The sequence below is a fragment of the Hippichthys cyanospilos genome, chromosome 6 (genome assembly GCF_059441005.1).
Source record: "Hippichthys cyanospilos isolate Australia breed blue-spotted pipefish chromosome 6, RoL_Hcya_1.0, whole genome shotgun sequence".
NCBI classification, from domain to species: domain Eukaryota; kingdom Metazoa; phylum Chordata; class Actinopteri; order Syngnathiformes; family Syngnathidae; genus Hippichthys; species Hippichthys cyanospilos.
Window position 1 is genome coordinate 13,490,958 of NC_142374.1, and position 27,993 is coordinate 13,518,950.

Genomic DNA, 27,993 nt, shown 5'->3' on the forward strand with positions numbered 1-27,993 from the left:
AAAAACAAAACAAAAAACATTCAATCTGATTTTAAAAGGCCAGACTGGTTTCTGGTGACGTCACTGTTAGTGGACTATCCCTCCACTCCCTCTGCCTTCATGCGACTCGGTCTAAATGACGCTATCCGCCCCCCATCCTGCCCCCGCCCGTCTCCGCACTGCTGCCTGCGAGCTTCCGTCGTGTGTCACCCGCAGCATCTTCAACCACTCCACCCTCCTCATCGTCATCCTCTCCAGACGTCCGCAAGGGGGGAGAGAAAGCGGACACCTTGTCTGACATATTGGATCATTACTCGGGATATTGTCGTTTGTTTCCATGCAGATTATTTAAACCGAGACGGCATTCCCTCCCTCCGTCCCCTCTGCGTGGATGCTCGACTTCTGTTGCACGCGCAACATCCACGACTGAACAAGACGGAGAGAGTGGTGGGGAAGAAAGGAAAACAAAAAGCCCACTGCGAACGCCCTTGCTGTGGATGGACTGCCGTTACCCCACCGTGATCGTCTCCACGGCATAGTGGGCTCTCGAATCAGAGAAGATGGCGGACCGGGCTGAGATGTTCCTCAATACGTTCCACTCCCTCTCTCCTCCGGGCTGCAGGTAAGAAAATGCGCTGGATGCTGCGTGGCGTGGGGGGAGGGAAGCGAAGGGAAGCCGCTTGCCTCTTTTCGCCTCGTTCCAATGCAACAAGCGGGAAATGGCGCCGTATGTTGGAAACAACAACAAATGGTGTGCTTTCTAGTGTGCTGTTGTTGTCTACTGTGGCCTTGCGGTGCTGTGGAGGCCCACGCCCTGATCCTGATTGGCGCCTTTGTGCACGCAGGCAAATGCTGGGAAGTGCTTGTGATGATGCATAAAACGCACGAGTGCGAGTGGGATGCAGGCATCATCGCCACTTTAGCGGAAATCCATGCAGAATGCTTTTTTTGCCCTCTGAGACTCTTGGACTCGCTTATGTTCAACATATTGGCCACAACATTAGGGACGCATGCAAAAAAAAAAAAAAAATCTCCCAAGCACAAGTTTTGCAAATGATGCACAGTTCAAAATAAGATTAAGAAAATAACATCCAGATGCTACAAGAACAGCTACAGCAGCTACAAGAGTATGCCATAAAGGGAACGTAAAATGTGAAGTCCATTTCAAAATGTTAACAATAATGTCAAATCATGTGTTGAATCATTTGAAATTACCACTACACCTGATAAAATACAGAAGCTGTATTTAAGCGGAAAAAAGTGGAAAACAAACTTGAAGAAATAAGCACTATAGAATCATAGTGTGTTTCGATGTACAGTGATCCCTTAGCTTAAAAATTTAAGGCCTTTTTTTCATGCCAACCCACATTTCCACATGATATGGCATGGAATAATCCCAGAGCTCTCAGGTCGGCTCAGTAGGTCCCAAGACTTGTGAAACTAAAGATTTAACGAGCTGCTTATTAAAATGTGGCAAAACATGCAATCCAACAAATGTGTGGCTGTACTAGAATGAAAATGCAAAAGGCTCGAATTTCACATGATATTTACAAGCTCATTTCATACTTGACAAACAGAATATTCAAGAATAAACTGGCCATGGCTAAGTGGTTAATAAAAAGGCTATGATGAGATTTGAGTAGTTGCGTTTTAAATATTATGTTTTCAGATCAGTTTAACAATCATTTTTCCCTTCTCGATGAAAATAACCAAGCTTATTATTTTCCAAAAAGCGTCACTTTAGAATAATTGATTCTTGTTTTCTACGAGCACATTCTTAATATTTCCAGAATAAATAGGTTTATAATAAAGTCCTAAATTTATGATAAATTCTGTTTTGTTAAGTCCATTGCATTCTTAGTCAGGATTTTATGAAGGAAAATGCACACATATACAGAAGCTTGCACAGCAATCATAATACAAGAAGAGACACGTCTAAGTTATAAAGTATTGTTTTGCTGATCTTGATTTACCAAATGATGCCACGTTCTTTCTTCTTCGCCTTTATATACTGCCGACTGCTTCCATCTTATGCATTGAGGTGTTATCTCTCCCTAGATGTGAGGGTGGCCAGAGGGTGACAAGTGTTAGTCACCCTTGGCGACCATGTAGCTCTTCTCCTGATTAGGAAAACAGAAAAAAAAAAAATCAATTTGACCTTCAAATTGACCTTGAAAGTCGAAACATTTCCTTCCCAAAAGCAACTAATATCAAACTATGCATTAGTATGATTATGATATAGCTGATGATGATGATTATTAAGAGCATCAGCAATGATCCCAATATCTCAAATGACACGCATACACAATAACATTAGCAACCCCAACGGATTTCTTAACCAACGCTCGCTATTTTGTGGGATTTAGTTTCATGGTGCATCTTTATATGTTTTGATGATTACAGATCAATTGACTCGACAATTCATGACATCACAGTCCAGCGACCACTGATTGGCCACGCTGCTCTTGATTACCTTGTCTCAAAACGTCTTCATGATGTCAAATTTAAAGGCACAATATGTATGTTTTGTCGACATCTATTGGTGAAAAAAAAAATTAATTCATTTTACAAGCTCACTCAATCAATGTTAAATTTTATGTATATAATATCAGAATCATTCAACATTTTTTTGAATAAAAACTAAAATGCATTAATCAATCAAGAAGACATAAACACACAATGCATAATGTAAAACCAAAAACAACATCTCAAACTCATATTATAATAATATGAATAAAAAGACAATAAAAAAAACAGTTAAAGAATATTAGTCATCAAAGACGAAAGTACAGTATAACGTGTTTGTTTGAGTTGTACTAATACAGTACAGTACTTTTTTTTCAGACAGCATTTTGTATGTGCAAATCCTACAAAACTGTCTTTAGATTAAGCTAGAAGTTGCTCAGTTGTGCACATAGTATTAAATGATATCAGTGGGATGTGACTTGTCTGGTTGGATATTTTGTGTCATTTGCTGAGCCAAAAAGGCTGATTAGTGTGCAGCTAACTTTCAGATCATAATGTAGTCTGTTTGGGATGATTATTGTGGTCGGCAGGGGTTACCGTTGCCATTAATTTGGTTAGAAACACTTAAAACAAGATTAGAAATGGATTCCGGGTATCTTAAATGTAGTACAGAAATATTATTGAAAAATAATCATCATGGCATTAGATCATTTAATGATATGAGTAGTACACGATATGCTCTTACTCCCGGGTAAAATGGGACATTTCTTCATTAGGTTGAAAGACATGACTCAAAGTGCTTATATGTGTGTGAGTGTGTGCATGTGTGTGCACACATTAGAGGAGAGTGACAGCAGGGTGAAAAGCCTGTGAAATTGATCTCTTGAATGACTCACAAAATAATTGTCCTTGGTTCTTTAAGAATGATGATGTCATTGCGGAGCAGATGCTACTTGATCTATTATTAAAGACGTGTTCTTTATTCCATTTAATTGTTAGAATTTGTGCTATGATGCGAATACTCTTGAGTTCAGCATTCTGTAATTTGCAGTTTTTTGCAAATTTTCTCAAGCACATTCTCGGTTATTTGCTAAAAAATCAAGTTTTGCGATTTCGGTGGGGGTTTGTTAGCACGACGGGTTAGCACGTCTGCGCACAGTGCAGAGGTTGCGTGTTCATCTCTGTCTTCGGTTTTCCTATGTGGACTGTGAATTTTTCCCTGTGCCCGAGTAGGTTTTCTCCAGGTGCTCGAGTTTTGTCCCTCATCCCAAAATCAAGCTTGGTAGGTATTTTGGGCGCTCTAAATTGTCTTTAGATGTGTTAGTGAGTGTGAATGATTGTTTGTCTTTGTGTACCCTGTGATGGGCTAACAACCATTTCAAGGTCTACCTCACTTACTTTCTGAATACAGCTGGTAGAGGTTGCAGCATACTTACCAGCTTTCTAAGAAAAAGCGGCCAAGAAAATGGATTGATAGATGGATACTATTCTTAGTTTTTTGCTTTTTTTGTGCTTGATAAAACCTAAGTATTCCACAAGATTGTGCTAAAGCACTGCCTGACAGCAAAGTAGTCCTTAGTCTTTGGTAGCATCTTAGAGTTAGCTAAGTCGTGTATTCTCTTGAAGGGTGACTCCCTGACTGAGTGGTAAGCACGTCCGCTTCACAGTTCAAAGTCCCAAGTTCAATCCCAGCTTTCCCAAGCTTTCCTGTGTGGAGTTTGCATGTTCTCCCCAGGCCCATGTGGGCACTCGGGCTTCCTCCCACATTCCAAAAACACGCAGGGCAGGTGTATTGGACATACTAAGTTTTCCGAGGTGTGATTGTGGGCGTGAATGGTTATTCATCTCCGTGCATATCTTGTATATGGGACTTGACTAAATGAGTTATTGCCATGTTTGATCTTGAAAAGAGAGACACTGATAGCCTTTGCTTGGTGTATTTTCTTTTCTTTACAATTTTACAATATGAATTATGTGCACTATATTTTCAGCATTCTCCCCCGGTCCACAATAAAAATCTCACTTGTCGACCGGTCCCCAAAAAGTTTGGGGACCCTGCTCTACAAAAGTGGCTCCAAATTTGTTATTTTCAAAAACGGCCCTACGCAGGCATGCATGCCGGCACGCACGCACACACACACACACACGCACACACACACACACACACACGCACACACACACACGCACACACACACACACACACACACACACACACACACACACATACATAATTTAAACAAAACTCGGATAATCACTGCAGACACATTTGAGCTTGAAAATCACACTGGTGAGTTTACCACGCCATAAAAAGTGTTCATTGTCCAGCCACCCCAAAACCCGTCTTAACCCCACCCACCTCCTCCAGGCTGCTCTAAAAATCTCCTTCAACAGCAAGGAAAACAAACGTGACGTTTGTTGTTGGCCACTTTGAAAATGAAGTTGCTTGGAAAAATGATAAACAACAAAATCAGCAACAATATCTGTATCCCCTCGCTTCGTTGTTACACCTGAGCTCAACCACCATAGGTCATTTTAGAGCTAGAACCAGTACTGAAAACTGTCTGTTTTATGACCAAATTTTCGCTTCCACCACATGCACCTGTTGGTTATCGAAGGGTTATTGGAAATTTCAAAACCGTTAAGTAGTCTATGTAGTGGCAGTGACGTTTACAGGGAGAGCTTTAACGTTTTATAATATATATTAAAAAAATATAAAGAACTGATGTTTTTGAGGTGAGAAGTCACCTTGATAAAAGTACAAGATATGCACAAGCAAAAATACACTTTGCCTTTAGCCAACCCACTGTGAACTTTGCTTCTTGTGATTTAATCAATCAACTTCAATTCTCAGCATTAGCCAGCAGGTTTGGAGAGTTCCAACAATGAGTTTCACACACAATTTTAACAGATGAGGCATTTGGTAGTCGGTTTATGCGTCCCACAGAGCCTGAATCGCCGCCCACGCACGTTGGCAGAGTTTGAATCCTTGCAACAGTTTTGATGGAAGGACTTGGAAGGTGTTGTGACGTGCGCAGCACACAGTGCCTGTGCCAGTGCTTTAATATCAATGTTGTACACTCAAAATGTGAGAGTTGTGTCAATGGGGCAGGTTGATATCATTATTCATGTAAATCAGTAGTCTCTGCAAAAAATGTTTCAGTAGTATATTTTTGATAATATATGCAGGAAAAAGAATAATTATTTCTGACAAGTATGCTACTTGAATGTGGAATCATAGTCTAGCTTTATCATTTTTTGAATATTATTTCTATAGTCATTGTAATTCTAGCTCATCATTACATAATCATCTTCAAATTAACCGGTGCTTCTCATTTATATTTTGCCAAGTCCCCCTAGGAATGAAAAAACCTTTCGTGCCCCCTCCGCCACTCAACGCGCTGATCATAAATAAGATTTTTATCGATAAAAATTGAACAAGTATACCTAAACCTATGACATTACCCATTCAAATACATATTTCAACCTATTCATTATTTTTACAGCATTTATATGGGTTACAGCTTAGTCTAAAACAGAAAAAAATAACCAAGTGCAACTAAATGCAATAATCAATGTGCCTGAAACTAAAAAAAAAAAAAAAAAAAAAAAGAGAAAATTCTTATTTTTTTGCAATTACACTTCCCGTGACAAAAAAACAGCCTTTTCCCTGGGGTCATCCCTCCAGGGTGGAGGTTGTTCTTCCTGTGCCTGCATGGGTTTTCTCCTGGTTTCCTCACACATTCCCCAAAAATCACACATGGTAGTTATATTGGACACTTCAAATTGCCTTTAGTGTGTTTGTGAGTGTGCATTTGTTTGTCTGTGTGTGCCCTGCGATTGGCTGGCAACCAGTGTACCCAGGTGTGGATGTTCATGTGCACTTTTTTACTGTGGACATATGTAAGAATATACAGTATTTTTTTTTCTTTAGGGATTTCCTAATGCCCTGGCATGTGCGCAAGCAGTGCTACAATAGCCGATGCACATTCAGACATTTATTCAATCGGGCAAACAATCAAAAAATAAAGTGAGAGCACTTATAAAAGGCTGTTGTAGGCTACCACTCACACCCAGGCGCTCACACGCAGACAAAACATTAGAATTTTATGATTTAATTCACCATGCCTTGCTGCGTAAAGATGCATACATCCAACTCATAAATACTACAGTTTTCACAGTAATTACGCTATATGAAACTAGTTTAGTTTGTTTTTTTAATTACATTGATTCACTGCCGTTTGCATCAGTGACATCATGAAAGCTGCCGACCTCCATGTGAGCATATGCACCATGTGATTGCATGCACAACATAAGCTTGCTTGCATGCGCGCACAATGCGCGCACTGTCCTTTCGCCTCGATTGGAAGTACTGCAATGCAGCATTTCCTTGTGACACAATTGCGAGACAGCTGCTTTGGAAAACCAATGCGCACCGTACACCACAGATAATGGAACTCCGTTAAATTTGAGGCTAACGATGCAAACTGGCCATGGTTCATTACACGGGCGCATCAACTATCGCCTGCTGTGACTTGTGAGTGCGAGCAGACAAACTCTGCTTCTGGCTCATCTTCCCATCTTTATCAAAACATCTACCAACCAAATAATGGTTAAAAATAGTGTTGGATATTGTATTTGTTCATACAAAAACTAAAAAGATATAGCGAGACAGAACAGATTAATTTTTTTGATGGATTTAATTTTTATTTATTTAATAATATTTTTTCATTTAATTTTCAGTTGTCTTTTTGGGGATGAGTAACTTTAGATTTTATTGTTTTTTTTTTTTTAATGAAAACAAAAACATAAGTAAACATGCTATTGTTTAACTGTTTTGGTTTATAGTTTTTGGTATTTTGGGTTCTTTATTTTTAAAAATGTAGTTTTTTTTATTAAATTTTTATATTGTATAATACACTTATAAAATTGTATATATATATATATATATATATATATATATATATATATATATATATATATATATACATATATATATATTTAAATTGATTTAGCATTATTTGTCTTTTTTCTCTAGAATTTCGTTTTATTTTTTGGTTTTTCGGTTTATTTTATTTGTTTTGGATTTGTAGGATAATGTTTGTTTTAAATGAGTTTTTTTTAAAGGTCTTTTTTTTACTATTGAGTTAAATATATTTTTGTTCAATATTTCTTTTTTATTGTGAGTGTGTGGGTCTGTCCTCTATGTTAATTTTGGCATGATGGTTTTGATGGTGTTGTACTTACCTAATTTTTTTTCATCAGGTTGTTGTGCACAATGAAGTCATCTGGATCCAGATACAGTATTTTAAGTAGATGAATACTCTACTTAAAAACACCTGGATTCAGATGTTTTTATTTCTTGCACCCACTTGAAATGCAATGCAACTCTGTCTTCAGTGCACATTTGCATTCAGTTGCATTGCTTTATTACTCTGCGGGCCTTGTTGAGTTATTTTTGGATGGTATCGTTTTTATGCAAAAATAGACAAAGAAAAAAAAGACACTTCAAGTAAAACACACAATGTACTTTGAACTCCTACTTGTGATGACTGTTGTGTCTCTTGCCTTCGTTAGGCCGGCCCATGACATCAGCCTGGAGGAGTTTGACGATGAAGATCTCTCCGAAATCACTGACGACTGCGGGATTGGCCTCAATTATGACTCGGATCCCTATGAAAAGGTGAGGCTACCATCTCTTTACATCCCGATTTGGACTTTTTACATCATGATTTTGAAGGGCCTGCTCACAGACAAATTTCCAGAAACAAACCGATCACAAAAAATGTACTCGCGGAGTTTCACGCTTGATAATTAAGCTGGATAAAAATCCATTTTCATAGTATGTCTTTAAATCCTACTGTATGGTAATGAGAGGCTGATAGTGATAATCTAGGTGTGTTTCATGTGTCACTGTTTGCACATTTTGTAAGAAGCCGCTGGTTGGAGTAATTGCTCACTCAGGAAGGGAATTTGTGTTTAATTGTGTCATTAGATCTATCATCCCGGACTTATCCCTTAATTAGCTCCTTTCGAACAAATATCCTCTCATATCCTTGTGGTATACTCTAGCCCTCTCTCTTTCTGTCTATCCATCATGTGGCCTTTAAATGTTTTATGCCGGTGGCCCAGAGCCACGATTGCAGCAGAGGGCAGCTGACCACGGATGAGAAGATTTTGGGGGTTAGAGATAACTTCCTTTTCTTCTTCATGTCATGTCCTCACTTTCACCGACTATCTTGTCTTATATGTGTCCTAATAAATACCTGCTCTGCACTATTCTTTAGTTTCTCATTCATGTCCTCACTTGTTCCCTCTGTCTCACCTTCACCTTCTACATGACTGACCTCCTTCCCATTTAACTTCTTCCCTCTTCCTTACATTCTTTTTCATGTGCTATCTCTTCCTTCTCCACCACAGCTCCTTTCCCTTATTCTTTCTACATGTTCAAACTTTTTCACTTTTGAGCTCCTCTTTTGTGTTCTACCCTCTTCTCCTGCCAAAGACCCTTTCTTTTCCCAAACGTTAAAAACAATTGGCTGAACACAGCTCATTTATGGGTCAGTAAAGGACCGACCCAGTATTTGCGTCAATTTGACTCAGATCTCTTGGTTGTGTTTCACAAAAAGGTTAACTTTGTACAAGAGAACCTCAAAATTTGTGTTGTTTTATACAAAACAACAAAGAACGCTGGGATAAATTGACCCAAATATCGCGTCGGTCTATTTCTAACCCAATATTGGGTTATTTTTGACACAACTATTTTTAGAGTGCTCTCTATCTCCTTTGTGTTCAAGCTCCTTACTTCCTTCCATTTCGACCTTCTTTTTGATGTACGACTCCCTCCCTCACTAGATCATTTAAAAAAAAGACAGTTAAGTCAAAAAAGACAACAACATTGTAGTAATGGAATATGAGTTCAGCAGCAATATCCACCCATTTTCTCCATCACAGGGGTAGCCATTTTGCCAGTTTCTCTTGATGGAAAATGACATCACAGCTGCTCAAGGCTCAGGTGTCAATGTCGTGACCAAAGTGAGTAAAGAGGTGAGCCATGATGCGTCTTTACCTGAACCTTGAGCAACTTTTATATAATTTTCAGTCAGTCGAAATGGCTGTACCGAGATGAATAAAAATGGGTAGATTTTGTTGCTGAAATCAGATAACACAAATTCAATAATAATTCAAATGTGGTGTTTATACTAGAGCTGCTTAGAACCTGTTGTTGTAAAGAACATTTTTTTTACTTGACTTTTTCGATCCTAACTCCTTCCTTCTCTACATCCTTCTATCACTCCTTTCTCTCGTCAGTCATTTCCTTCCTTTCTATTGCGTCCAAATATTCATCCTTCTTCTGTTAAGATGAATTATCTTATTCATCATTTCTTGAGAAGCTTTAGCTCATGTCTTGACTTTCTGCAATGTATTTGGACTCCCTCTGCCAAGGCCTGAAAGAGATTTGATTTCCTGATGCATCACGCGTTTGACACACAGTCATACACATCAGCCTGCCTCTGTAAAACAAATCAGGATGCGCCATAGCCCCAAGGGATCAATCTTGCTGACAGGAGCTGGACTGGACTCTGCCAGCTGCCCCCGAACCTGCACAAGGACATTTAGGAATAAGAGCAACAAAAGCGAGACAGCGAAATGTCACTCACACAACATTTTAGATTGGATTTTCGCTTGTCGTCAATTCAAATCCACCCCTGCCGCAGTTGCTCTTCTGTGTACTGACTCTGCAAAGAATGACGATCATAATGCACTGTGATTTTTGTTGACAGAAGCTCCAACCTTCAGATTATCCTATGACCTCAATCCCCGAGCCTGATTAATTACAATTAGTCACAGGGGTTCAGTTTGTAATCCGCGCAAGGCCGCCACTTTGAAATAATTGCGCAAAGATGTAAAAAACAAACATGTTCTGTATTTTTAAAGACTGAAGGAAGGAAGTTGTTTCATGATTAATGATCAATCATTGGTCAATGCAGTGAAAAAACATAATTGAAGTAACCTTTATTTGCTAATAGGCGACATTAGAACTTTTTACTCCTAACCATGAAAATGATTACTCTTACTATCACATTCTAGAGGTTCGTCAGTATTTCTCCATGCACTTTTGTATTGGTTCACATTAGTTTGTGCAATCAATACGTCATACGAGGATGTAGAGCGTACAGCTACATCTCACTTGCAGTCTCACTGATATTACATGACCATCCCATGAGGTCCTGCTCCTTCTACGAAAACTATTTTTTTTACTTTTTATGCTTGTCATTTTTTAAATATCTCATTTCATCTCAGATTTTCCCACCCATTGTGGGTTGGTATGGCGTGATTAAAAAAGTTGTCTAAAATGGTGCTTAAACTACCATATAACAACCCTTGGGACTACGGCGGGGGCATAAAATTAGTCTTGCGGGTCTGCTAATTGGACATGTACAGTAAAAGTTGTGTTGACATTTTTTTCCCTGCGTGCTTGAGCAATCTGTGCTAACTGATGTACTGCCCTTTCAAGGTGCTTTTGAAGTAGAAAAATCCATTTAGGGAGATCTGCAACCCTGTCAAATTATCCACCAGTTTGACTGTGAAGCAATCCTGTTTTGCTTGTGTCATTTAATGTGAGGGATCTGGGAGAGTGGTACTAAGGAAAGAAAAAATGCAGCATTGGTGTTTTCTCTACAATTTAAATCAGTGACTGTAACATGATCTATACGGCTTAGTGGGGCAGTGGTTGGCAAGTCTGTCTCACAGTACAGGGACCCAGTCCACCTCACTCTGACCTTCCTGTGTGGAGTTTGCATGTTCTCCCCGAGCCCTCATGGGTTTTCTCCAGACACTCCGGCTTCCTCCCACACTCCAAAAAACATGCACGACAGGTGTATTGGATACTCTAAATTGTTGCTATTTGGTACAGATGCACCCTGGTACAAGCCATTATTGTTATTGTGATTGTCATCCTCTGTATCACTGGCACTTTCACCACAACACAGCTGAAGCATGAAGATTTGTATTGGTCGTATACCCTCATGGTGGCTTTTATTAGAGGGACAGGGAATGAGGCTTTTGACGAGGACACGCGTGTTAATATCAAGTCAGAACAAGGATTTGTTGCTCTCTCAGGAAACAACAGGGTGTTTGTGTGGCACAGAAAACTGGCGTCAGCAGATTGTGATCTGAGAGCTTTTGTTTGGTCCATTAAAAAAGACAGTACAGTCGTGCTAAGCCAGAGAAAACTGCTGTGTAGTGCAGACTCCAAAGCTGATCAATCACTCTTGTAAAAATAGAAATCAAATCCATAATTGTCTGCGAAGTTGACTCCACCAATGACTGTGATTTTGAATTTGTTGTCAAAACCCTGCTCCGCTAGAGGGTGGCCACCCCATTTTTGGGGTGTCTCTGAGGTTTTTTTTTTTTTTTTCTATACCAGACTCAAGTATTATAGAAAACTTAAAAAACCTTTTTGTTCCTGTCACACAGAAATTAGCCTATTTTACCTTGTATTGCTCAGCCAATGAAGAGTATCACTTCCATTACCACGATGAACTGTGACCGAGCTACTTTTAGAACCACAAATCTAAAAAAAACTGTGTAAATTGCTAAGTACTTTCAAAAAGCATAGATTGTTTTCACTTGTGAAGGAAGAACTTCATGACTGGCCTGCCACATTGCACTTTTCAAAAAGTTTAGAGACTGTGTAGTGTGTCTGTCACTTTAAAATGGGATCTTCACAAAGCCTAGTCATGGGTGACATCTGACAAAATATACTTGCTCACTTTTGAGAATTATGTAGGAACCTCTTGATAGATATACTTCACACGGCATCAGATGAACTGATGAACTGTCTCTGTACAACTTGTTTTTCGAAAGAGGTCTCCACATGACCTCTTTTCATCTGTGAAGCCCTTTGAGACTTCGGTGATTTAGGGCTATACAAATAAAATGTGATTGATTGATTGATTGATTGATTGAAAGGCATCCACCCAGCAGGTGTGAGTCACTAGTGCAAGAGAATCCATCCATCCATCCATCCATCATCCATCCATCCATCCATCCATCCATCCATCCATCCATCCGTCCATCCGTCCATCCATCCATTTCACCAATCGAACTGAACCAGGTGTCATGTCAGCACAATAAGTCTCCCAGCCCCACAAAGAGGCAAGGTTTTGAAAAGTGACAGACAATAATAAATCAACAGACAATAATGGTGTGACATTGTCACGTTTGTTTTTTTGCTATGCTATAATATAACAACCTAAAACAACCTTTTTCAATGAATACTTATCGACTTAAATGGTCTGCTTTTTACTTTACTTGATGTGTTTTTGTATAAGTAGCTGTCTTATTTGAGTCCAATTGTTAAAGTCCAATGTTTGACTACTTTCCTAAACCCTGGTGAGCATTGTTTCTGATACTCATAATGTAGCACTAAGACTGAGGGGTCATAGTACTACATTATGAGTATCAGAAACAATGCTCAACATGGTACAGTGCAGTTGTACATCACTGAATCTCAACAGACTGCACTCAAATAGGGGGATGAAGGTGTGGTCTGCTCATCGGGCCTTCCCGTAAAGCTTGTGAAACCTGAGCAGCATGTCAAATTGATCCGCCATCAACCCTCCCTGGCTCTTTTTTTTTTTTTCACCCACATTTTCTTTGGTCAGTAAACGTGTCAAGCGCAAAGCTTCCTAATGGCTTGGCTATACAGTGTCAACTGATTTTTAACACCTTAACTGCTTTTAAAAGCAAAAGACACCACAAATGTCGAGGAAAAAATAAGTTGGCAACACCCAACAACAACACTAAAAGATTGGTGTAAAGTTTGGTGTACTTTGAACTGAACAGAAAAGAATCCTATACGATGTGACTTTTTCAGCAAAAACTGCAGTTAGGTACCTCTCAAAAGAAAAAATGTCTAACCATGTTTTTTTTTCCCATTGCTGTTAAAGTAGAAGGCACTTAACTAAGCATACATGTACATACTCTCACTGCACTGTTTGAATGTATTAACATCATACTACCCACTCTCTCTCCTAGGACTCCCTCATTCTGGAGAAAAATGACCTGCATCACCCAGTGTGCTCCTTCCAGGATGACTTCCAGGAGTTTGAAATGATAGATGATGAAGATGAAGATGATGAAGAGGAGGAGGAGGAAGAGGATGAGGTGGACCCCGATGCACCGCCGTCTCCCTCGACGTCTCCTCCCCCTTCGCCCATTCTAGGCACCCTGAAAAGCAGACCCACCACGCTAAATCTTACCACAGCTGTATCACAGGTATATATTTGCATAACGAATTCTACACTACATGCTGTTTACTGTATATAAGCTCTCTTTTTATCATTAGGATTCACTGAACAACAACAGCAGTCTGTCACCAAAGAAGGCAAGCTGCCAGGATTTGTTGCGCAACCCATCGACACAGGGTGAGATTAGATTTGATTAGGGATTACATTTGTTTAGGAGGCCTTGCACTCTGCATTTCCCATTGAAACTTGACCAATCAAAATGAAACGCATGTTGACAAAAATGGACGCATGAACTGAAATTGAGCCATTTGGTCTAAAAGAAGCCATTTTATTTACATTGCAGATATCAAATTTAAAAGAGGTGTTACTAGAGAATGTGAATGGAAGTAGGTATCTTTGACAGATGGGCAAGACTAAATTGTGAAGATTTTGTTGTCTCCGCCATCTGTACTCTGAGCATTGTGTCAAATGGTGCGAGAGCCCAGTCATCACTTCTTAATTATTTTCTTATTTGGTTCATTTGACTTTATGTTAATATTTATGATTTACTTTGCAAAAGCCTTAGTCCATCAATAGATTGACCTTCCATCGATTATAAATACACAGTAATCTGTAAGTTAACATTTGTCATAACCAATCATTATACATTTGTACTGAATCTCCAGGCCACACAACTCCAACCCACTCATGTCTGGATGATGATTGCCATGTGACAGGCCAATGTCCAGCCTCATCGCTTTCCCAGCCACCAGGGTCCCAGAGTCAAGGTACTCCAGCAAAACAAGCAGGGGAGAGTGGGAACCTCCAATCCCCTCACAGGCCCCTTCTCTGTGACATGGAGGGCAACAGACGGGAAAGGCTTGAATACGGTAACAGAAAAAAGGCCTGCCCAGCTAGTTTAGAACTCATTTCATCCAACATTGGTAATGCCCACCAAAAGATTACTGTTGACTGCCCATTTGATCCCATTGCACCAGTTATGCAGAATGCCATACACCATCTGCACAATACACCATACACAATTTGCAGCTTGGTCGCATTTTCAACTTTAGCATGTACTGTATATACTGTATAATCCAGGGTATTACGTTACTCTAGTTTGTGATGTGCGGTAATGTCTTTTAGTAGTAATAATGTGTTAAAACTTATAGCATTAAATTTATTCTTTTGTATTTATTTATATCTGTAGTTGGACCCCAGGGAGACTACCGAGGTGCTTTGGCAATAGCAATGAGGAACTTTATTCAAATCAAATCTGATCTTCTATTTTAAAGTTGTTTTTTTTTTCTCTGTAAATGTTCTCAGGCTCATTTGGTCACCTCAAGTCCCATCTGTGCGCTGGTGATGCCACTCAATCTGAGGCTGATCCTTCAGTCCACACAACCAGAGTACCTTCTGTCGATGAACATTCCCAGTGTTCGGACACAGAGGTAGACCATGACCTGAACAACGGCCATAACCACAAACACTTAAACCGGCTTGGCACTGACACGTACACAATCACAAGCGAGTCTGGCATGGAAGCCGGGAATGATCTGGATCCAGATGGAACCAGTCACTGCCTTTCATCCACTGCTCCCTTGGGAGGCAATGATGCTGCCGACACCCCCTTGTCTGATGATGAGCTGGAGAAGGACTTTGATGTGGAGTTCATGTGCAAGGAGACATATGATATGGTGTGCAAGGAAAATCCCTCGTCATATGTTGAGTTCCCGTGTATTGAACCCTACGAGCTGGCTGCTTTATCCAGCTCTGTATCCTTGAGTCACTCAGAAGCTCCTGATCAGTCCAAAAGTTCTGATTCTTTGGCTTTGGCAGCTCCGGCGGTGGCACATCCCGATTCCCACTCTCCGTCGTCAGATCCAGGGATAGCAGATATGAACCAGCAAGGTTATGTGACTTCAGACCTGGATAAAGAACTGAGCTCGCCAGGCTCTGACTCGGAGCTCGACGGAGAAGTGGACATTGCATTTGCTGGCGAAGGTGCCGTGCACTCAAATATGATCTCTTCTATCTCTGAAACGGAACTCGACCTGACTAGTGATGATAGCAGCAGTGGGCGCTCTTCTCACCTCACCAACTCCATCGAGGAAGCCAGCTCACCCACATCAGACCAGGAACTGGACCCGGATACAGAGTTGGAACAGGACAGCGGGATTGTGGGCCTCAAAACATCTCTCTTTTTGGGCCAGCCTGACCCAATCAAAGAAAGCTCTTCCCTACCTTCTCCATCACCTTTACCCTCCCCAACAATTGCCACCCCATCCCCTGTTGACTCCCCCATTTTGCCACCGAAGTCTTACTGTCATGCTCAGGCTCTGATTGAGCTGAGGAACGTGGATGATGAGTCTGGTGAACACCAGGCTGACCCAGATGAAACCCTACCTCCTCAACAGTGTGAGGACACTATGTCCAGACAAATGGTGCTGAAAATTGAGCCTGACCACAGCCTTGAATGCTTTAAACCCTCCTTCTACCTTCCAGTGGGACCCAGGCTTATGCCTGCCGGAGATGATTATGATGAAACAAGTGAAGGGGATTCGGAGTCAGAAAGTGAAGATGACCTGAGTGAAAATTCAGACTCACCGTGGCTCCTTAGCAATTTGGTCAACAGGATGATCTCAGAAGGCTCCTATCCAATCAGCTGTCCCGAGGATTGCTTCAAGAGAGAGGTGTCTGTGTCAGATACCATCTCACCATCATCAGAAATTGGGGAAGGAGATAGTTTTGCTGATGAGGATTCAGATATGATTGGAGTAGAGAAGTATGGAGAAGGTCCCAAAAAAGTTAAGGCTGAGGAAAATCAGAAAATGAAATTGAGTGAGTCTTCAAATGAACGTGTAGCCAATAATTCTTGCCTCTATATGTGTAACCCCACTGGTGACACAATCAAACCACTGAGTCTCGATCACTGTGCAGAGAATTCAAGAGAATCCACAGATTACTTGTCACGCACCACCAGAGCCTCCACCACTGCAAAGAGTTTAACAGATAAACTCTCAAAGAACACCAAGAGACCAGAGGAAAATAACGAGCCAAATAATGACTTGGCAAGAAAGGACATGGACTCTCCGAGCCTTAGTGAAAGTATCGTGAGCGATAAAGACGTTGGACGGGAGACGGATTCCCAGCAGACAAGCCGCTCATCCACGTCCCTTGAACGAATCAATGAGGTCAAACACAGCCTGACACTGGACATACCTACTGCTCAGACCAACCGTTGCTTCAGCCTCACCTACTCCACGGACAATGATGAAGAAGATGACCAAGGGGACTCATACCCATTCCTGGATGAATTGAGCAGACGGTGCTACAGGGATATTGATTTACAGCTTGATGGTTCACCTCCTGCCGACTCTTGCATGCAGGACCATCCCTGCCCAGACCGTAACCTCCCGCCATGTGAAAAAGATCTGTCTCCGAAGCCACCCAGTGAAGACGATGGCCTAGCCTACGACTCCATGAAGTACACGCTTGTAGTTGATGAGAACACAACTCTGGAACTCGTCAGCCTCAGAAGGTATGCAATAGCACTAATGTTATCAAGGTTGTTGTTAAGATTTTATTCGATATATTTTTTTTTAATTTTAAATGATCACAAAACATTTTTTAGTCATAATAGCCACTTTGTTGTTCTTTTTACTGAATGAAACTTGATTACCTGGTGCTACAGTAAACATGTAAGATTGAGTGGAGTAATCCTTGAGTCTGATGGTGCAAATTCAACAAATACGCAATTGAAAGCACAACAAAAATCTATATGTTGGCTGAGGAGACCAGTCGGTCTAAATTATAATTATCATAAATTAAAAAATTCTCAATCTCAATAATCTCAAAATATTCTTTTGAACATTCTCATTTTTTCCTGGTAACTCAAACAAGTTATAAACAGCCCAACAACTGCAAGAATTAGACCTATGATGTGATGCAGCTATTTTTCTCTGTGAACCTTCTGAAAAGCCCTCATTTTGTCAGGTGCACATCTGTCCTGAGCGACGACAGCGAGCTCTCCACACTATGCGACGAAGAGCCTTTGGGGGCGGGTCAGGTGGACTATTATTGTGATGATGAGGGGGTTAGACCGGAATTGCTCAGTTCTTCAGAAGACTCATCCCCAGAGGCAGACCTCCCGTTTTCCAAGAAGTTCCTCAATGTCTTCGTCAACAGCACATCACGGTCCTCCAGTGAGTCACATAGTTCGCCAGTCATTTTTGGGTAGCTTTGTATTGGTCACAGGAGTGGTAGTTTGCAAATATTGCAATAGTCAGAGGGACATTCTGTGTTGGCCTTTACTTTTATTTTTGGGGATATTTAAATGATAGGATAGGATTCTGTTTTGTATTATTTCAGCTTTTTAAAATATGAAGGAGAACTTGTGAATTTCTGTTTCTCACATAGGTACCGAATCCTTTGGACTTTTCTCCTGCACCATCAATGGAGAGGAGAGGGACCAAACGCACAGGGCAGTATACAGGTGAGATACATTGCATGAAACCATTTACAGACTGGTTGCTAGTCAATTCAATGGTTAGAGTTGAGGCTGTATATGCGTCCTGTGATTGGTTTGCAACCAAGCCAGAGTATACTCCTCTTCTTGCCCATAGACCAGCCTCATTGTCTTCAGCCTACCTACCACTCGAGCGCCGATTTGACACGATTTGATATGTTGAAGAGATCTTGTGGTGATTATTGTGTTGTAATTCCTGAACCGCCCCATGTAGATTTATCCCAAGACACACAGATGAACTGGAGCTGGATGTGGACGACCCTCTGTACGTGGAGGAGGAAGAGGACGACTACTGGTACAGAGGCTATAACATGCGCACCGGTGAGCGTGGAATCTTCCCTGCCTTCTACGCTCATGAGGTCATTGGTCACTCCAAAGAGATGTTGGGTGAGAGAACCAGAACCATGACTTTTCTTTCAGGGTTTTTTAATTTAATTTTTTTTTTTTGTAAATTTGGGACCTAAGAAACTGTGTGCTGAGGCAAAGAATTGGGGGCGAAGTTTGATACCATATTTCTGTTCTGTCCAGCCATGAAACGTAACCCAGCCTGGATAGAAACTTTTGACGTGCAGTTTTTGGGTTCCGTCGAAGTTCCTCAACATCAAGGCAATGGAATTCTTTGTGCTGCCATGCAGAAGGTACAAAAAAATTGAAACCCAACAATCAGACACGAATTTGTGTACAGTAGTAACTTGGCTTATCCGCATTCTATTTTTTTCTGTGAAAAAAAAAATCAATATTTATTTGTGACACCATCTTCTCTACGGAAGATTGCACTGTCCAGGAAGCGGACTGTGCATGTGCGGCCTCCTTCTCTGTGTGAGCTGGAGATCAGCTTACAAGGAGTGAAGCTGATCATGACTCTTGAGGATGAATATGGCTGTCTCGATGAGGTGAGTATAGAGCAGAGAACATGAACATTAGGTACACACAAAATCTCATGACCCGATCAAACATAAAATGCTCAGTTTTACCGTATGAGCAGATGTAATAGACCTTTGTTGTCTTCTCTGGGTATTTCGACTTTATTCCCACAATTGAACACCATGCATTTTGCGTTTGTTGTCCTCACTAGTAAAGTCTGAACCTCTCTTACTAGTGGGGACTAGCACAAGCATCTGGCAAAATTTTCGCACCTCCAAAATCATCACTTAGCATCAGCATTGCATTGTGGGAAAAAAAGGGTGTGCCTTTCTCAACACTTTAGGTTGCCCGTTAATTTGTAAAAAGCACATCCACATGTGGAGACTGAACAATAGTATGGATTTCTTAAAAATAAGAAATTCAACAAAATGTGATTTATGAGGGTTTGGCCTATTGCCAGTGACATTGACCTTTAGCTGCATATCGAGGGTATTGACTAACTGTCATTCTTGAATGACTTTCCATAGTAAAAAAAAAAAAAAAAAAAGATGTCACCTTGTCTTGTTGGTAGGCTTTTGATCATAATAGCGGAATATAAAGTCTGATATGGAGGGGTTTGCCCTGTCATGTCATAAAAATGGTTTGTGACAGCAGGAAATTAGGTTTATCGGAAGAAATGGCCATAAAACTCTGGATCCAATTTTAAATTTGGCATCTTAAACTGTGATGAATGCAGTTAATAGAATGCTTTGTTTCTCTTTCTGCCATCAGTTTGATAGATGCAGTCACTTCTTCCAGATGAAGAACATCTCCTTCTGCGGTTGTCATCCCAGGAACAACTGGTAACCGGACATATCCTCCGCCCATTATATGTCGGTCATGATGCTGGATCTGACTTTTTGCTTCTCTTTCGCTCAGTTACTTCGGGTTTATCACTAAGCACCCCATGCTGAGCAGGTTTGCATGTCACGTGTTTGTCTCCCAGGAGTCCATGCGACCTGTAGCAGAGTGTGTTGGGTGAGTGCAAATCCTCTTATGTTGAAAAGAGATTTTTGTGTTACTTTGCTTTTTAAATAGAATTTTTAATGAATAAATCGCTGGCACATAGTTAAGCAAAGCATCTGGGAATGACTTCTCCTTCAAGTAACCGACAGACACTTCGCAAAGTGGCAATTTCACTCTGATTGGCCATTTGCCAGTAAATGCAAGATAGAAGTTTTATTCAATTCAATTCATTTATTATATCATTGTTTGTGTGCTAATTTTTAACAATAAAGTTATTTACGTGCCTGTCTTTTGCTTAGTCGGGCCTTCCAGGAGTATTACCAGGAACACGTGGAGTACGCCTGCCCCACTGAGGACATCTATCTGGAGTAAGACGCATTGCCTTGTACGCTCATCCACTTTGCCATCAGAGGGCTTTTGCGTCTTCATCTTCTTGCTCCTCTGAGACTGGGCTCTTCACTTCAAAAGCAAATCCATCTTCTCTCCATCTCAATGGAATTGTTCCTTTGCCCGTTTTCTATGAGACAAACTAAAAGTGCTGAGCTGTTTGAAGGTTTCTTTTCTGACATGTAAACCACCTACCTACCTACTGACCTACCTACTAGCGATCAGTCACTCTCCCAATGCATGGCTCGTAGGATCTATCGCACACAGTGACACATATTCAGGAACATGGGCGAGCGGCTTGACAAGGTTTGTAAATATGTATTTGTTTTCATGGTCCAGGCTGCTTGGGTTTCTACTGGTAGTCACACGGCAGCAGAGTAGTGGCAGAGAGTGCAGTGAGCTTACCTCGGTGTTACGTACAATACAGTGTGCTGTAAATAGATGTATAGGAAGTAGACTTGCATACAAGCGCCTCATAGACACTCACCAAGGGAGCTCATAGTTTTCTTGCGGTTGGTCATGGTTGAGGAACATGACAATATCATCAACTGGATCACTTTGGATGTACAACTTGAGAGCGTTAGGTGACACACTGAAAAGAAAAAGTGAAAAACAAAAGGCAACATCTTACAAGATTAGGAGGAAAAAAGCACTATTGAGTGTAAAAAATATGTACGGTATTGTACTATGTCAAACTTACAATAGCATCATAAAAAAATAGAATGTTATGAAAACATCAGTTTACCTTAATTGCTACGTTTCACTCAAAATACTTTGTACATTTTTTCATGGATAGCAGTCCATAACTTAGAAGTTCTTTTTGAAGAACTTGAAAGTTCTATTTGTCCTCGTTTTCCTATTCTAATTTGATTGCACCTTTTTCGCTATTGTCCTAAGACTGCAATCTTTTTTTCTTGTAAATTTCAAGCTTTATTCTCATAAAAAAAAAAAAAAAAAAAGTCTGCTAAATTACATGCTAATTTATTCTGGTTGGGTTAACGGCCTTTCCACAAGGTTATAACCTTTATTGTTATTGGTACTACTTTATTGAATTTTTTTCATAATACAAGTTTTCCACATTTTTTTGAAACTTGCTGTAACAAGAATTATATTGATTTTTTTAAAGACAGCTTTTTATAGAAAAATATTGCATTTTTGTCATGAATATTATTTAACCCTTGTAAGATTATGACTTCTCTGAAAAATCATTTAATTTTTTTTTTTTAATTGAGGCTTCAACTTTTTGGACTTTTTTTTGTCTTATAGGACTTTCCCCATCAACTTTTAAAACCTTGTTTTGTTTTAATAGTTTTTTCTTGTAAAACAAGGGAAAACATTTTTTATTGTATTATTTAAATTTTTTAACAAATGGATCATTTTTCTGTATCATCCACTGCAAAATTACTAGGAAGTTAGGTCTTGGAAAAAAAATCTGGACTTTTCCCTCATGGTAACTTTTGTCCTCTCATGACATCAAAACTGCATTCTGGTTGAGAGTTGGGAGGTTTTTTTCTCTTCAGTGTTGCCCTAAAACTTGTTAGTAGGACAATACCGGGCATGCCGCTCACACCATGACGCAATCGTTTGTATCTCGTCAGCCAGCTAAGAGGCTCACTGAAAAGCCATATTTTCACTCCGACGACTGTTCGAGCGTATAGTAAAAATGTCCTGTCTGCTATTTGTGTTCTGAACGAGTTAAAAATAAAAAGTTGGATAGGCTTTTATGTAAGAAGGCGGTCAGCACGCGCTCTCATCTTTTATTTCTTGCTTTAAGCGTGGCGACAGGGTGAGCATCAGTCATATAATCTCCAGTATGCAGAGTATTTATTAGCTTACTGTATATACAAGAGGGGACACATTGTTATGAACGGCATTTTGAAATCATTGATATCCACCTGAGGGCCAACATACTACTGTTGTAGTCGCTCATTTCAGTGCACTCAAAGAATGACTTTTGAGGATATTGTATAAATGCTCCAACAGCTGTATGAAGATTGTTTTTGTCAGGATTTTGGCAGGGCTTGGCTATTGATTCCATCATTCCCAGTGCTGTCATTTCGCTGATGTATATACTCATAGAGACTCCCAAGTAGTGTTGTGTCCTTTTTCTTCTGTCTGTTATCCAACTACCCAGTTTGTCATGGATTAAAAAAAAAAAAAAAAAAAAAGACCACAACAAAAAACACATTCATGTATGTGATCTGCAATAATTGGACATTTCAACATTTTTTGGCATTACTTTTAGGACACAATGCTGTGACCAGGTTGTTGTGCCTGACACAAAAACGATCTGGCAAAAAGGTGTTGGGAGACCATGAGGCACCGTGTGGCTACGTCACTAATTGGCTAGGATGTTAGTGTATAGGCTACGATATACGGTAGAGGAACACAATGCAGTGTGTTACTGAGCAACATATCTTTTACCTTTCAAAACTTGTACAACTCAAGGGAGAAAAAAAAATAGAATCTGCTTTGTCATGAATTTGGTCTTATGAATAAAATATATGCTTGATGTTCGAAACCATTGTCTTTTTTTACAGAACACATGGGCACACATTTTATTTATGCAGTAATATTTGATGCACTTAAATTGGGACTTTTTTCAAATTCATATTTACAGCATTTTTAAAGACGTTCTCTTAAAATTATGACAACATTTTACAAGAGATTTTTCTTTCTCTAATAACAACTTCCCATGGATAAACACACAACCCAAACCAGACAAGACTTTCTGCTCGTTTACTGAGCCGTTACACATGATCAAAGTCTTTCAAATTCTTGGAAGCTTGTGCTTAAATCTAATTGTATGTAATGTGGGTAGATTCCATTAAAAGGCAGCTCACTGCATAAACATGTTTTGAACAAGGTTAACCCGACTTTGCTGAATCAAAGCGTTCATATGAGTTCATATTAGTTCCTTCTACAATTTGAACACATTATTTCAGCGATTTTCATGTACCACTAGTGTTACTAGTGATACACTTTTAAGAATCACTTGTTAGGCAATCATGCTATAAAGCTGCCGCTTTAGTGCAATTTGAAGAATAAAAACAAAAACAAAAAAACACCCCAGAGAACTAAGCTAAGTATACTCCTTCATGGATGTTTACAAGATTTTTTTATAGAGCTGTCAGCATTGACAGCAATGAGGTTTGGGACTGCACTGCGGACTGCAGCAAGGCTGTAGCCGCGGGTCGCTTCCTTTCCCGATCTGACTCTCTCCAAACCACATGGAGGCTTCGAACCGCTCCTTGACTATCTTGATCTTCTCAAGCAGTGCCGGGATGTCCGCCTCGCCTCCCGCCACCAGCGGGTAGTGCTCCGAGGGGTCTCGCTCCAAATCGTAGAGCAGCGGCGGGTCGTGAGCTGTAAGGGTGCTGAATGCTGAGCACTCTTTGTCGGGGGTGGTGCTGCTGAGGGTTGAACCTATTGAATGGGGATGACCGAGACAAATACAAACAGGGTGAGGGGATGATGTTGCGGGGGGGAGGGGGGCTTTGGTTAAGGGGGGATAGAAATTTGGCTTCAAAAATAACAGAAGGTTTTGAAAAAGGCCCTCATGTCTTTCGTCCACTGTTTAATTGAGTAGTAGTTCTTTTGCTCAAATGTATTCTTTTGGCTAATAGTGCTGGGAACATGACGTACTGTACATAATACATATATGATATAGTCTTTGGGGTTTGGGTGAGGGAGCCAAAGAAGCTCACCTTGAGTGTAGAAGTGCGCCTTGTACTTCCCAAGTCGGAGCGCAAAGATGCCCAACTTTTCACTGGGATCTGAAGGGTAGAACATCATTGTCTCCCTTTTACTCTGCAAAGACAAAATGGCAAGTGGTTCCATGAACGCATGATTTTCAAGATATTCTGGGATGCTTCTTTAACTATGAAAAAATATCTTATTCCCAAAATCTAAATTGAAAGCTCGCATCTTTTTTATTTTTGAGATGAATAAACTTGGTTTTTCAAGTGATTCAAACTTTATACCTAAATACAACATTTTTCAAAATTAATAACTATTTTTTGACAAAGCTTGTAACAACTTTGCAGCAGTAAAATATTGTAATAAACAAATTTGTAAAATTAAAAAAAAAGTAGATTCAAAGACTGTCTTAATAGCTTTCTTGAATCTTAATACGATTCTTTTCCCATAAAATACAACTCTTGAAAGAAAAACTACAAAATCTGACAATATTTTTTCCTAAATTCTTCTCTTGGAAACAATTCTCAAAACGTCAAATAGTTTTAGCGGTGCCCTTCAACACCATACTCCAGCTGTGTTTGAAAGGCCCTGTCAAGAAAATTTGAGTGGGGGGCTCTTAGAGATAGGATGCCAAAAATGTACAACTAATACAATGTTTGAACTTGGCTTTGCAAAGCGTGCATGTTTTTGTTAATTTGTCCAATAAGCCGTTGAACAACTTTTTAAAGTTAAACTCATTTCTTGTCAAATTACTAGTATATGTTCATCCTCTGGGTTAAAGGGTTTTACCTTCCCGTGATTGATCAGGATTTCAGTCATGTCAACACCATCCAGCTGAACCAGGGGCGTTTTAGCTCCTGCTAACTTAGCGATGGTGGGCAGGATGTCCAGAGTGCTGGCCAATTCTTGTGTCACACCTGAACACGACAAAGCAAAAGACAGTATTGCGATTATACAAAGGGAATCGTCGTTCTATCGTGCTTCTTATTTATACGTAACCAATTTTTAAGTCAGTCATTGCCAACCCAATAAAATGGATCTTTAACTAACCCCAACCCTATAGCCGTCATGGCAGTGAATGAGTTACATGAATGTTTACTGTATACAGACAAGTCCAAATTTAGAGCTGCATAGATTTCAGTGTTGGACCATGTTATGCCGATATTATTGCAGCAGACCTGGAGTGATGGTGCCGGGCCAGAAGGCAATGGCGGGCTCCCTCATGCCACCCTCGTACGTGGTGCCTTTGCCGCATCTCAGAGATCCGGCATTGCCGCCGCGGGACATGCGCAGCAGGGAAGGCCTGACAAAAAATTAATGTTGAGGGTCTAAGATTTAAATACACAGTCACTACTTCCACCATCAATTCGAATTCATGAACTAAAACTGACCCGTTGTCAGCTGTGAAGAAGACCAGCGTATTGTTAATCACGCCGCTCTCCTCCAAGGTGGACAGCAGTTTTCCGATGGTGTTGTCAAGTTCCAGCAGAGAGTCTCCGAAAGGGCCTCTAGACGTCTTCCCGGCAGCGTCCTGGCCCGCATACTGAGGGTAATGGGTGTGCTGTGGTGGGACAGAATGAATGACAACATGAATGGCAAACACTGACTTAAAAAAAAAACAAAAAAAAACACATCACGATATTGGCTGCCTACATGGGACGGATAGTAGAGGAAGAACGGTTGCTTCTTTTTGGCCGAGACGGTGATAAAACTGGTGGAAAAGTCACTGTATGCTCGTTCCAGATCCAAGAAATTGACAGGCTGCTCCTTGATAACTTCATTGTGCATTAGTGGGACCAAAACCGTGCCCAAATCACAATGCCCAAAACACTTGATATCTGGAGGGAAGCAGGTCAGGTTGTGACACGGACCCTAAGGGGGAAAGCAACATGGATAATAAGCCACATGACTTTTTTTTTTTTTACAAGCTTTTGTTCATCAATAGAATAAACGATTGTTCATGTAGTATCACATTTCAAGAAGCTGTAATCAGTGCAAAATAAAGCAGATTTGAATGTAACTGTGAAACTTGAAAATTCATGCTCCTGATAACAGAAAATGGGGTCACCCCCCCTAGCTCTCATGGGCTCAAACAAATCAAATGTTGAAATGTCATACATTTTTTAATTTAATTTTTCTTCTACAGATATGTGCTATTGACAAAATGTCTTATCATGCTCATAATTTCCAAATTCCTCAATTCAACATCCTGTAGAAATTTACCAGAAACCTCAGTCACAGTGGTTTCTATCATTTTCACAACACTCACCATATCATGTGAGTATGGAATACCAAGGTACTCATCAAAGCCCTGCTTGGTGGGAAGGAATGTTCCATTTGGCCCAAATCCCAAGTGCCACTTCCCCACAGCGGCAGTGGCATAGCCCAGAGGCTTCAGCACCTCTGCGATGGTGGTTTCGTTGAGCGGCAGGCCGCCGATAGAACCGGGATACAGAACTCCAGGGTATATGCCCGAGCGGGTCTGATAGCGTCCCGTCAGCAACGATGCTCTAAACAGATAACAGCATACAACATTACAAATTCGGGAGATTACACTTTGGACACACTAATGACTTCTTACATTAAAATGAAAGAAACAAAGATAACAAAACGTTTTATGTAAAATGCGTAGGAGTGTACAGAAAAGGTTTACACTAACTGCTACTGTTTGAATGCCAGATTCTTATGATATAAACATCCATCCGTCTATTTACTACAGCCGCGTATCCTTACAAAGGTCTCAAGCTTGCTAGTGCCTATCCCAGCTGACTTCGGGCAGTAGGTGGGGGACACCCTCAACTGTTTGCCAGCCAATTGCATATGGGTGAGAGTGAGAAGGAAGCCGAGTACCCGGAGGGTACCCACTTGAGATGATGCGAGGTGTATTTGAACTCGAGTCCCTGAACTGTTGAGGCGGATGACCTAGCCACTTCTTCACTGAGCCACCCGTGATATAAACAAAGGAGTACAAAATAATTTAAAGAAAAAAAATCCACCATTAATGTGAGGTTTAACTCATACATTGATTGAAATATATTGTGAGAGGCAGCAGGCAAGTTGGAATGAACATTTTCTTTGAACCTTGTGGCTTTGACTTTGATGATTTGGACAATGTTGTACAGTTTTGTGTTGGCATGCAGAGTGAAGAGGTATACGAGAACAACGCGTGGTTTCCTCGTCTTGCCACAAGGGTAAGTAAAATAAGCAACTGTCATCAATTTTAGTGCCTATGTTAGGTCAACTGATGTAGTAGGCACTTTTTGATGTTATGTTACAACAGTTTTCAGGGTCAAAATAATAACAGTAGACATTTTTTGATGTTATGTTACAACAGGTTTCAGGGTCAAAACAATAACATTGAATTAATGCTTTATATTTTTTTTAAATACATAAACATTAGCCATTTGGTGTGTGTATTTTCCGACTTTATTAATAAATTGACATTGTCGAGCATCGGGGTACTAAAAAAAAATAAAATAAAATATGTAAACAATGCATCACATTGACCTGGACGGGCTGCAGACGGGGCTGGTGCAGTAGAAGTCCGTAAATCGGAGACCCCCTGCTGCAAGTCGATCTAGATTCGGTGTAAGCGAGCTGGGGTGCCCGTAACACCCCAAGTCTCCAAAACCCAAATCATCGGCGAATATGACGACAAAATTGGGCGGCGATGTGGCGTGCGCACAAACGCAGAGCAAGACAATAACCCCGAAGCGGGTGAAATCCATTAAGACGTTTGTTACATCGTACAGATGATTAAAGTGGATTCGCGACAAAGGAGGAACAAGAATAGACACTTTGACAACATTAGTGTCGCATGTATGTGACGTCACT

General features: G+C 40.4%; 3 protein-coding genes across 4 annotated transcripts in view; 2 read left to right on the forward strand and 1 right to left on the reverse strand.

The window, feature by feature from the left end:
* The first annotated feature begins 175 nt into the window (after window positions 1-175).
* Window positions 176-22,981, forward strand: mapk8ip2 (mitogen-activated protein kinase 8 interacting protein 2). 2 transcript variants are annotated; one of them, XM_088417219.1, is made up of 14 exons: window positions 176-601; window positions 8,020-8,125; window positions 13,486-13,725; window positions 13,796-13,874; window positions 14,363-14,566; window positions 15,003-17,217; window positions 17,673-17,881; window positions 18,096-18,171; window positions 18,419-18,591; window positions 18,733-18,842; window positions 18,975-19,097; window positions 19,840-19,910; window positions 19,987-20,085; window positions 20,373-22,981. In XM_088417219.1, the coding sequence occupies exons 1-14, from the start codon at window positions 540-542 to the stop codon at window positions 20,443-20,445; spliced, it is 3,840 nt and encodes a 1,279-aa protein (XP_088273345.1). In that variant the 5' UTR covers window positions 176-539; the 3' UTR covers window positions 20,446-22,981. The 2 variants fall into 2 exon arrangements, with proteins under 2 accessions (XP_088273345.1, XP_088273346.1); XM_088417220.1 differs by having other exon boundaries at window positions 177-601; window positions 14,363-14,464.
* arsa (arylsulfatase A) lies at window positions 22,268-27,970 on the reverse strand. Its single transcript, XM_088417221.1, has 8 exons — window positions 27,667-27,970; window positions 26,429-26,669; window positions 25,813-26,031; window positions 25,551-25,720; window positions 25,338-25,462; window positions 24,949-25,076; window positions 24,168-24,270; window positions 22,268-23,886 (listed from the first exon to the last, which is right to left on the reverse strand). Exons 1-8 carry the CDS (start codon window positions 27,885-27,887, stop codon window positions 23,591-23,593), a joined length of 1,503 nt encoding a protein of 500 aa, XP_088273347.1. The 5' UTR covers window positions 27,888-27,970; the 3' UTR covers window positions 22,268-23,590.
* The window catches only part of shank3a (SH3 and multiple ankyrin repeat domains 3a), a 209,434-nt gene continuing 208,736 nt past the window's right edge, over window positions 27,296-27,993 (forward strand). The window contains exon 1 of the mRNA XM_088417218.1: window positions 27,296-27,350. The gene's annotated coding sequence lies outside the window, so the exon portion shown is untranslated. The remainder of the gene's footprint in view (window positions 27,351-27,993) is intronic.